This window comes from Orbilia oligospora (assembly GCF_000225545.1).
Source record: "Orbilia oligospora ATCC 24927 unplaced genomic scaffold scaffold00004, whole genome shotgun sequence".
NCBI classification, from domain to species: domain Eukaryota; kingdom Fungi; phylum Ascomycota; class Orbiliomycetes; order Orbiliales; family Orbiliaceae; genus Orbilia; species Orbilia oligospora.
The window spans coordinates 1,422,008-1,440,136 of record NW_011645561.1 but is presented as its reverse complement, the minus strand read 5'-3'; the positions used below and the strand labels follow the sequence as shown (position 1 = coordinate 1,440,136).

At 45.6% G+C, this 18,129-nt stretch overlaps 4 protein-coding genes across 4 annotated transcripts; all 4 read right to left on the bottom strand.

Moving 5' to 3' along the window:
- Positions 1–126: 126 nt before the first annotated feature.
- On the bottom strand, positions 127–1,433 carry AOL_s00004g420 (uncharacterized protein; the record flags this gene model as incomplete). The annotated part of the gene is made up of 4 exons (XM_011119069.1): positions 127–433; positions 501–636; positions 746–1,014; positions 1,315–1,433. The coding sequence occupies 4 exons, from the start codon at positions 1,431–1,433 to the stop codon at positions 127–129; spliced, it is 831 nt and encodes a 276-aa protein (XP_011117371.1).
- A 1,270-nt stretch (positions 1,434–2,703) lies between these two features.
- Positions 2,704–4,214, bottom strand: AOL_s00004g419 (uncharacterized protein; the record flags this gene model as incomplete). Its single annotated transcript, XM_011119068.1, has 4 exons — positions 2,704–2,736; positions 2,797–3,122; positions 3,175–3,458; positions 3,532–4,214. 4 exons carry the CDS (start codon positions 4,212–4,214, stop codon positions 2,704–2,706), a joined length of 1,326 nt encoding a protein of 441 aa, XP_011117370.1.
- A 750-nt stretch (positions 4,215–4,964) lies between these two features.
- On the bottom strand, positions 4,965–7,376 carry AOL_s00004g418 (uncharacterized protein; the record flags this gene model as incomplete). Its single annotated transcript, XM_011119067.1, has 1 exon — positions 4,965–7,376. One exon carries the CDS (start codon positions 7,374–7,376, stop codon positions 4,965–4,967), a length of 2,412 nt encoding a protein of 803 aa, XP_011117369.1.
- Positions 7,377–8,106: 730 nt separating this feature from the next.
- On the bottom strand, positions 8,107–13,990 carry AOL_s00004g417 (uncharacterized protein; the record flags this gene model as incomplete). The annotated part of the gene is made up of 6 exons (XM_011119066.1): positions 8,107–8,303; positions 8,360–8,509; positions 8,567–11,920; positions 11,975–12,599; positions 12,701–13,535; positions 13,623–13,990. 6 exons carry the CDS (start codon positions 13,988–13,990, stop codon positions 8,107–8,109), a joined length of 5,529 nt encoding a protein of 1,842 aa, XP_011117368.1.
- Between the last annotated feature and the right edge of the window lie 4,139 nt (positions 13,991–18,129).

The window sequence follows — 18,129 nt, the reverse complement described above, 5'->3', positions numbered from 1 at the left end:
GACAACGCAACTTTTACAACAATTGTTTTTGTAGTCGATAAACTATAAACATATACACTTGATGATATCTCATATCATATCATATCTATTCCATAGCATTATAACCAGAATTCCAAAACAGAACTATCACCCCCCAAAACCCTCTCCAATCCATTGGCAAATAGTCATATTCGTCAAACATCCCTTCCTATAATCCTCCATCGACAAATCCGCTGTCTCGATCGCTTCATCCGCACTCCCAAACCCCAACTCCTCGGCAGCTTCCTCCTTCGCCCCAGCTTCTAATTTCTTCATCAACATCTCCCTCGTCACCATATACATATTCTTTGCCTGTAATCTTTGCCAATCCTCGTTGAGGTTCGTAGTCGAGAACTTCGTTTGCGTGGATTGTTGGAAATTGGTTTCGAAGAGTGGTGTGAGTTTTGGAGAACAGCTGCGGGGTTGTTAGTCTGTATATATAGGAGCCCTTGATTATGGAGGGGGCCCAGGGTATTTCGTACTTCAGTAGCAGACCGTTACGAATAAACATCGCCACTCCCATATCAAAAATCCTTGCGGCGTGTGGGTACTCCAATCGATCACTCATTTCAAACTCATCGAACAAAATCTCTTCCCAAATCATAACCCCACCGGGCTCTATGCCCCCCAAAACCCCCGCCAATTAATTAAAATCAATCACCCATAAAATCCAGAAAAAGAGCAGAAGAAATAGAGGGAAAGAGAGAGAAAAAAGAGAAAACCATACCCAAAAACCCCAGACAATTCCCAAATGCCCCTTCCCACTGTTGCCCCAAAATCACAATCGACATATACCGCACATGAACAACATCATACTTCTCCACCAACAACTCCGGGAGAGTACTCTTATCATGAATATTCAACTTATAAAAATAAACATCCTTACTCTCTTGTTCTCCCTTCGATGGGAAATGTATAGGAAAAAGATCGTAGCCGTGAAAAATTGCTTGAATATCTAAAGACCGTAGTTGGGTTTGCGTATCGAACATCCAGTCTCTAATCAAATTAATACAACTTCGTTAGATCTATGGGTTTTGGATCGTCAGGTAGCAACTCTATAGCTCGAGTGAGATGTATTTGGATATATATACCCAGGCCCAGTCCCGATATCACAGATCCGTGGTCCTGATAGCTTGTAAATGCGAAACCACTTTATCAGACAAAAACTTCCCTCCCATCAATTCGCGGGTAACTCTATTTTGCTGAGAAAGTCTAGATATACATAATATACATATTTATTACATTAGCAACCCTCCCAAAATATCAGTTTTAAATCGATCCTGAAGCCTTACTAACCGAAGCTTAGCATCATCATCGAACCTCAGATAATACTTCTCATCTTCGGGAGATCTAGAACGACCCATATGTGAATGGGCAGAAGAAGAAGAGGAAGAAGAAGTAACGGCTACCGACATGCTGGCTCAACTTCTATATATATACTATATACTCGATAATTCCAAAAAAAAATTGCACAAAAAAAGAAGATTGTTCAACTTTTAATGTGAAAGTGACCATAAGACTCTAAAAGTTGGAAGAAAATCATAGGAATACCAGTATATATAACCCACGGTACATCCCTCCTACACCTGAAAAGCGAACCCTCAGTAACAGGCTAGTGGCAATTGATTACATGATCAACATCCATCTTACCGCGAACCCCGTAATGGCTATAAGGCATCAATTCCTTTACTTTCACCAGCTAGCAGCTCCGAACATCCGAACAGCCCCCGATATCGCCGTATACTTGCTAAGGATGAATTGCCGCTACGCGCCAAAAAAAATAAAAAATAGGTATACAAAATAATCTACATATGATGCCATTACATATAATATTACGTCTATCCTTCCCGCATTCCTCTTATACGACTTAATACTGCAGATTGTCTCGTCGCCAGACTCCTCAACTGTGACTGCAGAGGTTATTGATTATATAATATCAGACATGCATTAAGTCACCCATTCCATCCTCTGCGAAGCTGAGGTATTATACACTGCACGAAATATACAGCCTCAAACTTAACTCCAAGCCTTCGTCAACTTCCAACAGAGATTTTGCGTTGCCTTCAACCAGGGATTAGGTCCGTATATTCGTTCTGAGGTTACACATAAGATAAGACATTCAATAGACACGCTTATACCTTACTTAACGTACATCTGCAAACTAATTATAAAGCTCTGGATACAATCGTTGCTATCGGGGGGTTTTCTTTTTCTTTTTGATGATTAATACATCTTCGTGAGCAATTCTAATACCAGACTACGACGAGAAACCGAATATTGAATTCAAATTGGTATAATATATCTTCATTCATTCACATGATCATATGAATGCGCGCGTGCGAACAGGAATGGCTACGCAATATAAAAAGCGAGACTGCATAATGACCAGCTTGTGCACGAAAATTCTAGCTCCGCCGAACGAAAAGAAAAAAAGGGCGTGACTGGAAGGAAAAAAGGAGGCAAGACTCGATGAGAAGAGACACTCAGCCTACATCAACAAAACCCCGGTGAGAATACATGACCAACGCCAATAGCTAGAGGGGAAGATTGGGGGGAAAGACGATCAAAAATGGAAAGGGGAAAGAAAAACTCCAAAAATCCGACCAGTGTGAATCAGTTTGCCAATGTTGTACACTTTCTCCCGGCAAAGAGCATTATTTCAGCGAGAGATTGTAGAATATGTATTTACTCCCAATCTTCCTCGTCGCTTTCTTCCTGCTATTGAAAAGTTAGTTTTATCTACTTCATAAAATCTTCAGTTCGGGAATTTGGACATACCTTGCCCTGTCTCTTGGGAGGCGACCCAGAGGCATTGGATGGTGCACCAGAAACAACATCGTAGCTAGCTTCGCTATCCGGCTGCGACATTAAATCGGCTGGCTTCGATTTTGCACGTAGGGTATCCGATGAGGGTTTTTGGGTAGGCTTTGGGATTGCTTTTCCGGCGGCAGCTGTTGCAGCCGGTTTAGCTTCTTCTTCATCACTTTCATCCTCCTCATCGTCATCCTCATCATCGTCCTCTTCATCGTCATCTTCCTCATCATCGTCATCTTCCTCATCGCTGTCCTCTTCCCAACCAACTTCTTCCTCCTCCTTCGCAGCAACTATAGATACCAATTAGTATAGGTCGACTAAAGAAACAGCAAGTTCACATACCTTTCAACAATTCCTTCCTCTTCTGCTCCTCAGCATCCAATTCTCCCCTCAAAAAGTAATACCTCTTCCAGAATTCCTCATAAGAAACCTCTCCTGGTACTAACTTCTCCATAGAGTTTCTCAATTCAGGGTACGTCTCAAGGTCCTTAGCAATTTGTTCTGTCTTCTTTTCTGCCGAAAAGCTAGCGACCCACTCAGCCGCATATTTCGGTGACCTAGGGTCCGACTTGAAATTATCGAGATTCGTATGAAGTAAATGTAGTTGAGCATCCAGACGGGTAGTGCTGTAACCACAAAATTAGCATGCGCCTCTCAAAAACCTCCTCTCCTCCCTTTGAGTTTAGAGTAAAGACTCACTGTATTGGCCTCTTACTATCCTCCGACCCCTTCGTCTCAAACAAAACGTCCTTCTCAGCCTTCTCAGCAGCCGCCTTCTCTTCCTCCGTCGGTGGCGCGATCGTCACAGCATCCCTAAGGAAATTCCCAAGATTCGTCCCCATCTTCGCCAAATAAGCGTCAGCGGCATCTTCCGCCTTTTGCACTTCCGTAATACCCTTGATAGCTTCGGCCCTCAACCTCGAAATTAGATTCGCCGTACTTTGCGACGTTTCCCCAGCCTTGGCGCCGGCGGCAGATGACTCCCCGACTTCCTCCTCCCCCTCATTACTAGCTTCCGGAATAGCATCGGGTGCGTTGTTACTCGTACTCAAAGCTCTGGACCTAGTAACTACAGCTTCACGTAAACCTGTCCACCCCTTTTGAGCTTGTTCGCTTCGAGAAGCGTACTCGGTCTTTGTAGCATCGTAGTAAACCTCTCCTTGCTTCTTGACGGTTTCGAAGATAGCACCGAAGCGAGCGCCCCAGGCGGTACTTTGGATGGTCTTGTAGGCCTCGTCGAACTCAGAAGAGAGAGATTGTTGGCGGCGATGGGCAGTTGAGGATTGAGTTGGTGTTTGGGCACGGTCGTCATCGTCGTTGGCAGGCGTGGTTTGGTGTCGTGGGAGATTCTCCTCCGTGATATGATCGTATGCGAAATCCATGATTTCCCGGAAGCTTTTTGAATAAAGAAGAGAGCTGAGTAGTTCCTAGACGACTAGCTCACCTAGCTAGATCTAACTATAGATAGTCTCGGCTGCTTCTTCCGATGATAGCAAACAACGGTAGGATGGAATCGAATCGATGAGTTTGATACGGAATCGTGGAGGGGAAAGAACTGATGAAGGTAAGGCTTATTCGCTAGGATATGAAGACTATGATATGGATATGCGAGCTTCCATTCGAAGAGCGTGGATGAGGTAGTTGATGGATTGGAAGGAGGAAAGGAAGAAAGGGAAGGGAAAGAAGGACGAGGTTTGCGGTGGTTGGCTAACGTGCGGGTTAACTTGCACAGGCGATTGGCGGGGTCGCCTAACAAAGGTGAAATGCCCGCAAACGCAGCCACACCACGACCACTATCACATTCCTGTCAACTGCTTCTAACCCCATTCATATTCAACCTCAAGAATTAATAACACAATGCAAAAACATGGATATATCAAGTTATAGAATTTTAGAATAGGATATAATTAGAGTCCCCTGAAAGAAATTTAAAGAATATTCAGTAACTATATATTTCTAGAAAGTGATCGTAATCATGCATTGTGACTTTTATACTATCGTACATATAACGCCTCTATTATAATGATGCTATCCCCCATATATACAATCTCCGCCCTCATATATTATATACAAACCACCAACTTGAATCAATGATGGTGATTATCATGACCATAAGTTAGATAGAAGAATATTTACTGGAATTCACTCGCCCTCTCCACCTTCTTCCTCTCTTTGTTCGGCCTAAAATGCGCCGTGTAATCCGTATCCTTGTTCCTCAAAAAATCCTTCGTTCTAGGTGCTCCCCCCCTCGCCCCGACTATATTCATCATTTTATTCCTCCTCGGCTTGAAGCTCATGCCCTCAAGGCTGACCTCTCCTTCTCCAAGTACTTCTCTATCGAATTTTCTTGGTTGTCTCTGCATCTCCTCGCTTCCAAACTTCTCCCACCGTCCAACTCTCCCACCGCCCAACGTCAACTTCTTCTCCTGTGGCTTTTCCTTATCAACTTTAGTTTTCATTTCATGTCCCCTGAGCTTTTCTATTAATGTTGCTTGCTTTGGATCTCCTTTTCTGTTATTGAAGTACTCGTTGATGTACTTATGGATCTTCTGTCGTGACCCTTCAACCCAGTCTGCAAACTCCTTGTCCGCCGTGTCGAGTTTATCCTTGTACATCCTACTCAGAATAGCGTCCGAAAGTGAAACCATCTCTTGACAGCACTCCAAATCCTTTGCGACCTTCTCGATCGATTTATTCGTGGGGTCGATAAGCTTGTGAATATTGAAAAGTCCCGGCCCAATCTTCATCCAAGCCTGCCTCATAGCTCCAACATCTTCGGTCACCGTAGCCGTTCGAATAAAAGCTATCAGAACCTTAGATGTCACATCGATAGCTTCCCGCTGCATTAGATCCAGTAGTTTGTACGCATCTTTGAATCCTGCAATCTTCTTATTCCTCCTACACCCGTTCATCGCAATGAAGAATAGGTTCTGGTTTAGCTCAACTCCCTTCTTGATCATCTCCTCCGCAACAGCGAGACAAGCCGCAGAGTCACCCTGCATGGACAAGCATCTCATGCGATTATTGTAGTTATCGCGGTCCGGAAGGACGTTATAGCTTTCGGTGATAAGATCCCAATAGTTCGCCGCGGTGTCGTAGGCCCTTAATGACAAACAAGCCTCGAGGATGACCGAAAGTCCGTTGTTCAGAATTTGTGGTTTCTTAGACGGGATCTGAGAAGTAATCAGCGAAGCCGTACTATCCATCCCAGCCGTATTGATCCCTAAGATCGGCTCATCCGTGAAATCTTCCCCTTCTTCGACTTCGACTTCTTCCGCAAATCCTTCTTCAAACTCATCTTTACGACCCTTCGCCCCAACGGCCGTAATAGCGTCTCCAATCCTCCCCTTCAAATCCGCCGAGAGACCTTTCACACCTTCTTTCATATCCTCCAAATCCTCTTCCACCTCTTTCTTTCCCTTATCCCTAATCGGCAACAAAGTCCTCGCTTTCGTTCCAATCTTCGGGATCAACCTGGGCACCCCGAAAACATCATGACACAGACTAAGCACCTCATCCCAATCCTCCGCCTTCATACTCTTCAGTAACAACCTCGCCATAGCGCATCCGAGCCCTTCGTCCATCTCCAATTGTCCATCTTGCCATTTTATAAGTATATTCTCCCATAACTCCCTACCTTCCATGATACTCTTATCCGGCGACCCCGTCCCAATACTATTCCTAATCCCATTCAACAAAGTGGTATACGTCAACGTATCTGCTGATCCCCTCCCCCTATCAGGTATCCTCTCCGCAATATCCCACATAGCGTCAGCATCCTTCGCCTGCGCACAAACTTTCAATGCAGCATTGGTATGCATTATCGACGCTTTAACCGTACTCGACGGTGCAGTCAGCGAATAATAAACCGTCAAAGCCCTCCCTAGCGCGCCGGGCGTCGTAGCAGCATTATCCGCCAACCCATTGAGTAATCGTAAATAAGTGTATGAATCAGGTTTCACCCCTCTCTTCTTCATTTCGTTATACAGCTTGACAGCAGCTTGAATATTGCCCCGTTTTAACTTCCATTCGACAACATGATTCCATGCGACTACTAAATCCGTACGACCGTATCGACTGGTGAGTTCTCGAAGCATATCGATTGATTCCTCGTGTTCTTGGTTTGTGCCGTTCAATGCTTTTAACACCGTCTGTGCGATTTTTGAGGCATCGACTTTTTTGTCCTTCACCCGGGTAATCTTGAGCTCTTTAGCATCGAAGAGTCCTCCACCGACTTTTTCGTCTTTTCCATATGAAGGTTGAGTGTCGACTGCATCGCGAGAACGGGGCCCGGCATCGAAGCGGCGTTCGGAAAGAGATTTTTCGCCACCACGGGTAAGTGGCTTTCCACGTTTGTCGACTGCAGTAGAAGGAGGAGCTGTGAAAGTTGTGGGAGGGCGTCGAACCATTCTACCCCTCCCGGGGTGGTATTGACGGCGGGCGATCAGTTGGGAGATTGTGATGGTGGGGCTAGGATAGCCATGAGAGGAGAGGACGGCACTGTATGCTCGATCGAGGCATTGTGGGCAGCGAGTTCGAAGCATAAGTGCTAGAAGTACCGATTCGATGCCGGTATCCTATTTAACTAAGAGAAAAAAAATTTTAAATAGTAATCTAGAATACAAAAATGTTGGGTGTTTTGTGGTTGGTGCAGTCTCGTAGTTTGAAGTGGAAGAAAGTTTATGTTTGTCGCAGAGGCTAGAAAAAAAAAAATAGGTCGCAGAGAAAGCAAGCGGCAATCGAAGGTCTACGCCAAGCCTCAGCCAACCAATGCGGCTCTTCAGCTAGAGACACTCTACAGATGGGCTTATAAGAAAGAGTCAAGCTTATCATTCTCGTGAAGAATACGCAAATCTATCTACCATGGAGAAACCGTAAAGCATATAGTAAAAAGGAGAAGAAGTTACAGTTATCTGCTAGGTCGTAAGAAACAGGAGAAAGAACACCACCGTTGCAACCATTAGACACCACGTGCATCCAGCGAGGAAAGATATACTGAGAGAAGAGAGAATTATCTGAGAGGGAGAAACATTGTGAAGGCTTCCCCTAGGATCAACTGGTAGGGGATAAAATAATGTGTATTTAGGGGGAGCGTTGAGCATCGGGGACAGAGAAACAGTTCCAGAGAAAGAAATGATAAACGCCTGAGCAATGGAACCGACATGAAGGGTTAATAATCACTATTCGTTGGGAACCCTGAGAACAAGAGATAACAAAATCCGTGGGAAAGGGAAAGGGAACTTGGGGGGGAGGTCAATGAAAAAAGAGGATGATTTAAGAAAGGTGGAAAGCACCGGATCCTTCGTGGACAGCGGTGTGGAGACGTTGCCTGAGAACTTCAATGCAGGTGTAGTCAGGAAGTTTGAGATAGTTGACGCAGGTCATGACACTGGGTAGATAATCATCTGACACCAATGGGGACTCGCTAGGTTTGCAGACAACCGTGAACATAGGAGTAAGGTTTTTGAAGCCTGTACAGTTCCCGTCAGTATAAAATCTGATTCCAATAGATGTAAAGTATACGTACCTCCAATTGGGAGCTTAGGGCTACCAGTGACAAATTGTAGGAACTCTCTTCGTTGCTGCAAGGTGAATGAACTCATGACTTGCAAGAGGTTGCGAACAGACTTGCTATCCATATTAAATCCGTGATCCGCTTTGATCGAATCCATCAATGCTATAGACACCAATCTATTAGTTTCCAAGGTCATAAACAACGACAAAGGTGACTTACTCTCTAGGGACCAATCCTCATCTACTCGACCGAACATCATGACCAACTCATCCGGGGTAAAGGCCTTCAAGGCTGCATATGGGAAGACTTGCGAGAACCCCGATCTAAACGCATCGACCTGTCGTCGGACCCCACTCCCCAAAGTCAAATCAATTACTTTGTCGACGTAATCACCAACATTGTTGATTGTGACCTGCTTGTCTGCTCCACCCTTGACAAGTTCGATATGTGGATATCCAGGAAGAGTAAAGTCCAGGGCCAAGTCATCAACAGTGACACCCTCAACACGGATCTCGGACAAGTATATATTTCTTTCCGCTGCTGGAAGCCCCTTCATCTCATCAACGACACTCTTAGCAACGGCAAACTTTCTCAATAAGTTCAAGGATTGTGCGAGTCCTTTGTCGACCGTCTTCACGGCTCCATATGAGGGAGCCACGGCCTCGGCATCATCGCCACCTCGGAAAAAGTTGGCGTTGAAAGAAATATCAATGAGACGGGAGTCGAGCATGGCGCGGGCGACAAACTTGCCGAGTATCTTAAACCTTTGGAGGATCCTCTTGCCAGCCTCCGTTTCTGCATATTTAGCGTCCATTGGAGCTGGGAACAAGCCTTGAGCTCCGAATGTATACTCCTTGTCAGTGTCGGCGAAAGAGTCTCCCTCACGCCACATGTTCTGGGTCTTCCTGGCAAATTCGCGAGAAACGCTCGAGTAAAACTCGAGGGTAGGCCCAAGTCCGGTACCGACTTCCTCGAAATACTCAACTTCAAGAACGCTAGGTGAAGCACCATAGAGTTCCATAACCTTAACTGCAGAATCGAATATCCTGTTTCTGGAAATTCTGACTTTCTGTCGTTGAAGACGGCCGAGGAATGGTCGATTATCATCTCGTCGGTCACGGCCTCCTTCATTTGCAGTCGCGCTTTGCCATCTATTCATAGATCTGGAATACCCAAACGAAGTCGACTGTAAAAACAAGAACCTCGTCTCAAATGGAAAGAGGAACGGATAGTAACGAGCAAGGTCCTCACTCCAAGATGGAAGGCAGGAGCTAGCCACAATTAGAGGTTCTTCCAACTGGCGATTCAATTTGGCTGTTAGTTTGGTATTGACAAATTGACTTAGTGCAGGAGGGTGGCGAGGTCTGGAGCTCTCATGCTCTCCGGAAAAGACATCGTCAATGTTGGAATTGAGCGAATGAAGGATGCTGAGGAGGTGAAGAATTGAGGCAGTGGTTTTATTCTTCTCCACGGAGAGGGGGGCCCCAGACGCAGCCTGGGAGGACTCGGCCACCGGCGAGAGTGAGGATTCAGCTGGCGCTGAGCCACTTGCGCGGCGGAATTTGATAGTGTATGTAGACGACCAAACAGAGCGGTGGCTCTCGCCTTCGTCAGGTCTGTTGGACTGATGGACAGCCCCGTATATAGTCGTATCATTAGAAAGGACACGATCGCCGATACTGAATTCAATATGCCAGTCCGTTGGAGTTCCGGCAGCGGCAGCGTATGAGATCGGTCGGGAATTAGAGAGAGCTGGATGTGAAGGAAGACCTCCGACAGGAGTACCAGAGCCTCTATCGCGGCTAGGAGTGCCCACAGGGGTGGCAATCTTAGTACCATCCTCCTTGCGTGCTGTCACCTTGCCGCCAGCAAGCTCCATGTTAACAGCGCCAGGTTCTGAACCCGGTGAATCCGCCATTTCCTCGTCAAGGTCTTCCAACAAAGCGTTCATATCATCCATATCCTCTTGCTCACTCATCTGGCGCTCGTCCATGCATTCTAGTTGTTCCTCAGCTGCTAGTGCTTCTCGGGCAGCCTTTGAGATTTTGTCCTTCTTTGTGGGTGTCTTAGGCGTTTCTTCGGGACTATCGGCCTGTGGGGTTTCCTCACTCTTCTTTGTTCGGGTGGATCGACTTGACTTTTTAGTTCGGGTCGAGCTGGATGGTCCATCAGGATTGCTTGGGCCAGCAGCAGAACCGGCGGCGGCGGCAGCAGCGAAGGCAGCCAAAGCGTTTGCAAGATGGCCACCGCGCTCAGCTCTCGATATCCTAGGCTGTTCTGAAAGGGCGATTCTAGGACGAAGATAGTCATCGAGTGCCTTGAATGTAGCGATGGCATGAATAGAAACCATAATGCTCCGGTATGCTTTTGGTATATCTGAATTCTCGTCCGCGACGAGCTTCAAACGAAGTTGTTTAGCAAGCATCGACGCTGGACTACGGTTCCCGTCATATGCATTGTGATGAACGGTGTTGACCTCGAAATGTTCGCTTCGGCTGAGAAGTTCCTGGAGCTTCGCAACGAGAACAGAGAAGGGGGAATTTCCATCCTTAGGATCGGTCTGACCCATAAAAACCTCAAGGAATTCGCGGCGGAGCACGCTCTTGCGCCCCGCAGGCTCACCCGTCAACACTTTCAACAAACCTTCTACCAACATCGAATGTGATAGCTCAAAGCTAGAAATCGATGTAAGCGAGTTCGTATTCTGGAAGTACCCTGCAAGTTCCTTGAGAACCTCCTTTGGCTTGTTTGACCCCTCGAGAGCTCCAACTAGGTCACGAATAGTCTTCAAGACCTTCTCGGCCTCTTTCTTAGCGTCGCTATCGATATCCTTGTCGTGTTCCTCGATAAAGCTTCGAGCTCTAACGATTATCCATTGCTCGATGGTCAAGGTAGGGGGAGCTGCAGTGCGGTGAAGAGAGGGCGATTCAGATGCTTCAGAGGATTCTTCATCCTCACGATGCTCTTCGTTTTCATTGTCGTCGTCGTCGTCTTCACTTTTATTCGAGTTATCCGTACTAGTATCAACATCCTTCATCGTCTGCTCCGGAGCAGGTTCAGAAGAATCCTTATCGTCCCTCATCGCATCCTCGTCTTCTTCCTCCTCTTCTTCATCGCTATCTTCTGGAACCTCGAAAATCTGCTCTGCCAACTTTCGAATTTCCGAGACAACACCCTCGCGATGGAAATGGTATCGATAGACGCCTGGTAAACGACGAAGAAGGAGTTCCGAGATCTGAAGGGCACCGGCGACGACTGATGGATGGTCCTTTTGAGAAAGTATTGAAGCCAGAAACGATGCATATTGGACGTTCGAAAGCGCATCCTTGAGCAACTCTACCTCCAGATTGACTATCATCTTCAGTTGACAGCTAAGAACCTTCTGTCGAACTTGTAAGTTAACAGTACTGAGGTATGTGTCGGTAAGGGTCGGAAGGAGCACAATAGCGAAGCATCGTAACTCTTCCTGGCATGATTTGAGAAGGTCAATTCGCTTTTCATTAATTTGAGGATCGTCTGGTGTAGTTCGCTGGTTTTGATATTCGGGGACACCGGGAACGTTGAAGATTTCATCTAATTTTGTCAATATAGTAAAGTGCACCGAGAAGATTGGGGAGCCATGCTTACCCTGCGGAAGACGCGGGAGCAACTCGCTAACAACATTGAGGGTTTCAGTTACTTGCTCCTTCGGTCGATGAATAAGGGCCTGCATGGTCATTACTCGGTCAACTTTGAGAGCGAAATCGACGGTTGCGGCAGGCGGGGAGACACCAGTCATAATCTGGTAGAGAGTCTCCGTAACATTCATATTAAACATAGCCACTGACAAGCCAGGACTCGTTCTAGCGAGAATGCTGAGAACACGTAGGAACTGGGTATGGATATGTGCCCCGACCAAATTCGTAGTCCCAGGTAGAAGCAACTGGAGGATAGCCCGAAGGATGTCCTGGGACACAAGTTCCTCTAACTTCTCTGGCAAATGTTTGAAGCTTTCCACAATCCTAGAGATACACAAGCATCCTTGCTCCACGACTTTTTGGTCGCTACTATTGAGAACACCGAGCAGAATAGACATTACATCTCGCACCGTAGGGAAGGAATCTTCGGGGATGTTTCGGCAGCAGTTGGCTGCAGTGGTTACAGCGGTTCTCTGAACGTTGGTGGAAAAGAAGTCCAGGAAGTTTAAACACGCGACTAAGCCGCCTTCACGTATGATAGACGTTGGGTACTCATGAGATATCTTTTCCAAAGTCTGTAGGTTAAAAAATGTACCGGGTTAGCATCATAGAGTCCTCTGGTTTGCTTTAAGTTCAATGAAATCAGAAAAACAGGCGTCAGGCACTCAGAACGAACACTTAGGGCTTGCTCAGCAAGGTCGATATATTGGATCTCAAGAAGTTTTTGGCACAGGACGGGTACAGCTCCTCCGTAAACGACATTAGACGTCGCAGAGGGCAGGGCTTCCATAAGATTAGCAAGGCAGCGACAAGCCAAGAGCATCAACTCTGGGTTCTCGACACCGAACATGTCTGGCTCGCTCATGATGGACACAAGCTCCTTAACAAATTGATCTGTGGGGATGTTTCCAGATAAGCTATCCTCGTTCGCCATCAACAGGATCTCCGAAAGTTCTTGAAGGGCGAGCATCTGAACCGTTATGTCCTCTTTGTTCTTAAGGTTGCTCAGGATGTCCCGAAGGCGAGAAGGAATCCCGGATAACATGCCGCTCAGAGCCCTCATTGATTGAGACAGAGACCTATGGGAGAACCCTTCGTACATGTCGTCTTCATCTATTTCTCGGTCATAATCTTCGTTGTTTCTTCCCTCCTCTTCTTCCTCTTCTGCAGGTGGATCTGCAGGTGGTAGTTCGTCGCCCATGTCTTCGTCCTCATCCTCTTCCGGATGATCGTCCTTATCGTCCTTGGTATCGGCCGTCTTTACTTCAGCAGCGGCAACAGCAGTTTTACTCTCATTATTTTCTTTCCTTTTCGATTTTCTTGTAGTCGGTGTGGGGGTGGTGGGGACCTGCGGTTCGACTTTCTTCTCGTTCGCTTGACGCTTGGAGCTCTGGGAACGTCCAGCACTCGAGGGAGTCCCGGTCGCCTGCTTCTTAGAACGGGTTGATTTTCGAGTCGTGGGTGTCTCAGGGGTTTCTACTGGTGAAGATGTGCTTGGTACCTCGCCTTTACTAAATAATTCACCAATTTTATGTGAGTGGGATTTTGTTCAAATGAGGTAAATATATGGTACGGTGTGGTGTGGTGTATCTACAAACCTGCTAGCATCCATCTCGAAGTCGTCAGACAGGCGAGATCGCTTCCTAGCGGAACGCGTGAGTGGTTTCGAAGGTGTAGATGTAGATGATTCGGCTGGAGATGGCTGATCTGGCAGTCCCCTGGTTCGTGAACGTTTTTTGGGGGTGGATTCTTCAACAGGTGGTTGGGGGATGACGTCTATGTCCTGGGAGATAGAGACCGACTTGCGTTTCGAGTGCCGGCGTGCTCTAGGACTGGCCTGCGACGACGGTTGGCCGGGAGATGCCGCGGACGTCGAGGGAGCGTCTTCGGAGGAGACGGTTGGAGGCTGAGAGGAATCTGCCGAGTGTCTGCCAGCTGTAGACCTAGTCTGTCTGCGACCCTGCATGAGAATTAAAGATCCCTCTCTGACAGTATTGCTTGCTCTAGCAGAACCGACAGAACGCTGTTTTGGGGTGGTTTGTTTTTCTAGTAAGTACAATCAATGGTGGTGGTAGTGGTGGAGTGAAGTGGAGTGGAGTGGAATATGTGATATGGTGACTGTATGGTTATCAGATAAAAAAAATTAGAGAGAAAAAAGCAAAGTAGGAAATGGATTGGTGGTGAGAGTGATCTAGCTAGAGGATAGTGGTGGTGTAGTGGTGTAGTGGTGTATGGAGATGAGGAATTAAGAGGAAGAGGATTGAAGCCGAGTCAGACTGCAAGTAAGGACTAAGTACTACAAAGTGAGGCCTAAAACGTTGGGTTGGAAAACTAAGAAATCAAAGAAGAACAAGCAAGGAAAGCAAGGCAGGGCAGGGCAGGGCAAAGGAGATATGCAAACCAGCTGGCACCGGACAGAATTAAAATAATAAAAAGGAAGAACCAAAGACGAGTTAGCCAGGACAGGACAGGGCAGGACGCGGCAAGACAAGAGTAACAAGTTAAAACGGAAGCTGGGAATACTGGTTAAGCAGTCTCGATACAGCGGAACCTGGTCAGGGTTTCGCTACGGTTCGGGAATGAGGTGGAAGGGAGGAGGAGGCGGCATCGACGTCGACGTCGAGATTGAGATTGAGGTTAGGATTGAGATCGGGATTTGGGGATTTGGAGGTTGTGATAAAAGAAGTGGCCAGTCCGGACAGGGCAGCAGTTACTTACACGCACGGCCAGTTAATGGTGGGGTTCATGCAAGTCATAGAATTACGGAACCAACCAACCAACCAACGTAATTAATTCAGAACCAACAAAATCAATTTAAGATAATAAGAAAACAGACCGGCCCCATCCCGGATATATTTTGATCAGACCGTGGTCACGAACTTGGACAGAACAAATTAAATCTACAGGAGCAAAAAAACGTACCTTTCAAATAGGACTGTGATACCGCTATATTGGTATAATATCGATATCGATAAGACGTATACGTATGCGCAGATGATAGTATATAAGAAAAGATTGTTGCGGTTGTTTGTCCCGATATAAATCTAAAAAGTTATGACTAAATAGACGTTAAGGTTAGTAACGATGACGGAATATCAGCATTACTAATGTTTATCTCGACTTGCCCTTACATGCATTCTTTTATGTAAGTGCTACACATACAGTCACATACTCCAGGCATATGCATTCGGTTTATTAAAAGTCGGTCCGTACTACCGTTCCTATTGGCTTGCATAAATAATAAATAGCCTCATACTGTTTGTGTTTCTCGTAGCGCTGATATCAAGCTCGTTATGGTAATTAATTTAACGAATTCGCGAAGATGGCCGGCTAACAAAATTAAATATAAACTAGCTTACCTCGACATGACGATAGGCACAATATAAAATAGCAAACACGTCCTCTTCCGAGGTTCTGAATTCCTAAATTAAGGCAATCGATATCACAATCAAACAGAAAATCTTACATGTAGAATTAGATTATCATTGTTTGACATTCGGATTGACATAACATGGCAAGGCTGACACCTACAGGGTCAAGCTACTAACAGGGCTGTCCTTCGGAATCTTATAACTCGTTATCTAAATCCTTGCACTTTCAACAATACTGCCTGTATACGTATACAGGTAGTCACACTCACACCCAAGGTGGATCCTAGGCTAGTCTCGATCACGAGATTTTCAACTCCCCGCATTTTCGAAAATATATTGATGTTTGCTAGCGAGAATGACATTTGTATTTACCACTGACGGCCGCGACGGTACGGCTGCGCAGCCGGTTCCCAAAACCAACTTCCATATTGGGATATACCCAGACCAAAAAATTTTTTTGACAGAAAACGTCCCGAGTCCGATATTAATAACAACCCCACTATAAGTCCTAAAACGATTTTGCTTTGTAAATTTATAAATTCTATAAGTATTTAGATGCATATGGGTAGCTAGCAGGAAGGAAGGTATAGTAAGGCGGCGACATTTCTTTGTTTCCTCATTGATATTGACGATAAATATATACATAAGCCGGAGAAACCAACCTAATATAGCTATTAGGACACCTTCACTTTCGAAAACTCCCTTACATACCGAAATATTAATACCGAATATATAAAAAAATAGTAAAAGTGCACAATCAACGAATTTAAGCGTTGATCATGATAATAATAATCGTTTGGCCTGGCGATGCTCCCATATGCGCCAATATGTATATATATATATATACATACAAATACACCCTACAGCAAATACTACTCCTAGCTCCTTGCAAAGTCCATCCATTGGAGAAAATGAGATCTCTGGCTTTGTAAAAAGTAATTTTGGTGCATACTTGTTAGTTAATTAGTTCGGAGGCCCCCTAGTACGCGAAACATGTATGCCTGTCCTCCTCATATGGGGGCCATCAATCTTAGAAGCTCAATGATGTGACTGTTGGATATTGTGTGTTGAAATCCTCTTGGTCGCACAAGGCATAAAATCGATATTCAATTATATTATAATCTGAACATGCAACATATATTACTCTATTTAGAAAATCGTAATATAGTCTGGTGCAGGTCTATCCGAGTAGTCATGAATACTAAAATACCGATTTAGCAAACAATTATATGTTAGTTACGCTGCTTAGCTATCTCCGGGAAATTAATAAGAATTGTCTAAGCTAAGAACCAGGATTTATAGCTCGAGCTTCCAAATCTAAGTACCTAAGTGAGTATCGGTGCCTGCACGTGGAGACACAAAGCAATACCCGGTTTTCAGAAACAAATTGACAGCTAATAGCTATAATACAACTGTATATACCCGCTAGACAGCTGGTGACTTCTCTAAAGCAAAGAAGGAAGGAGAAGTAAGTCCCGCCGTAGTCACGAGATAATAACCAGCTAGTCTAGCTTCGGTACAGCACATCAGGCACCAAGCTTATATCTATTACGTAACTCATAACCAAACGAATCAAAAAAAAGTCTAGATTCTCGAATTTCTAGAATACCACCATATGTTGCCAGGATTATAAAATGAAACATCCACGTAGACAAAACGAATTGCGTGCAGCTGTGGCTTATCCAAAAGAAAGGTCCAATATGGAAAAACTGGCTGCATTCGTCCAAAACAGCGTCGACGCTGTGACATTGGAGCTCGGTTCATAATTCCGAGTACCAATGAGCTCCAGGCAAAAAAAGGCTTAAAAAAAAAGCCCCGCATTCTAGTAAAGCTGCTTCTCCTGATTCTGATACCACTTAAGCTTCGGGATAATAGAAATAAAAATAGAATAGAGTAGAGTAGCTATAGATTAAGACAAAAATAAGAGTAAAACATTCCTATGAGGAGGAGGGAAAAAAAAAAAAAGCTTTTTGATAAGCTAAGTTCACAGAGCCCTTCTAGCTAACTTTTTCGTTCCAGCCGAAGGGTCCAGGTGGTGGTGTGGTGGCTGCAGGATCGTGAATTCCGGGTCGCCCATGTCTTTTCCCAAGCTGCATGACAGGACAGGGTTAAGTTAACCGGCTTAAGCGGGCAAGCCCAGCGGGAGAGCATCGTGAACTCATTTTATTCTAGAACGTTATTTTTTTTTCTTTGGCGGGCGCCATGTCTCTGCATTTGATCGAATGGGGAAATCGGCAACCTCAACACCATGGCCTGACCATTCTTTGGCCAGACATATTGCATCCCGACTTTTCCTCCGACATATCCACCACCACCACCACCACCACCACAACGAATTAAGCAAGGCGAAGAGAGGGGGGAAAGAAAAAGAATAAGGCGGTTAGAGAGCGACGGTGAGTTCCCTACCAGTTATTTCCCCTTTCCTTCTCTCTTCAAAAGGTGGGAATACAACAGAGAGAGAAAAACCCTAGCTGCTTTGAGAGAAAAAAAAAACTTTTCAGCGTGGCGGGTCTATATTCACTTACCATTGCCAGCAAATTCGCACATCCGTTGGCTAGAAATGGCCTCGCACGTCTCCGCGCCCCCTTCTCCAAACTGTAGAGTGTCCTCGTGAGCGCTCTTGCACCTGGGATATCGGGAAATAGATCTACAGTGGCCGTTAGCAGCTTGTTTTTTTGGTAATGGAGTTTGGTAAATTAATTAACAGCCCCCCGGAATTCAACTTCAATGGATA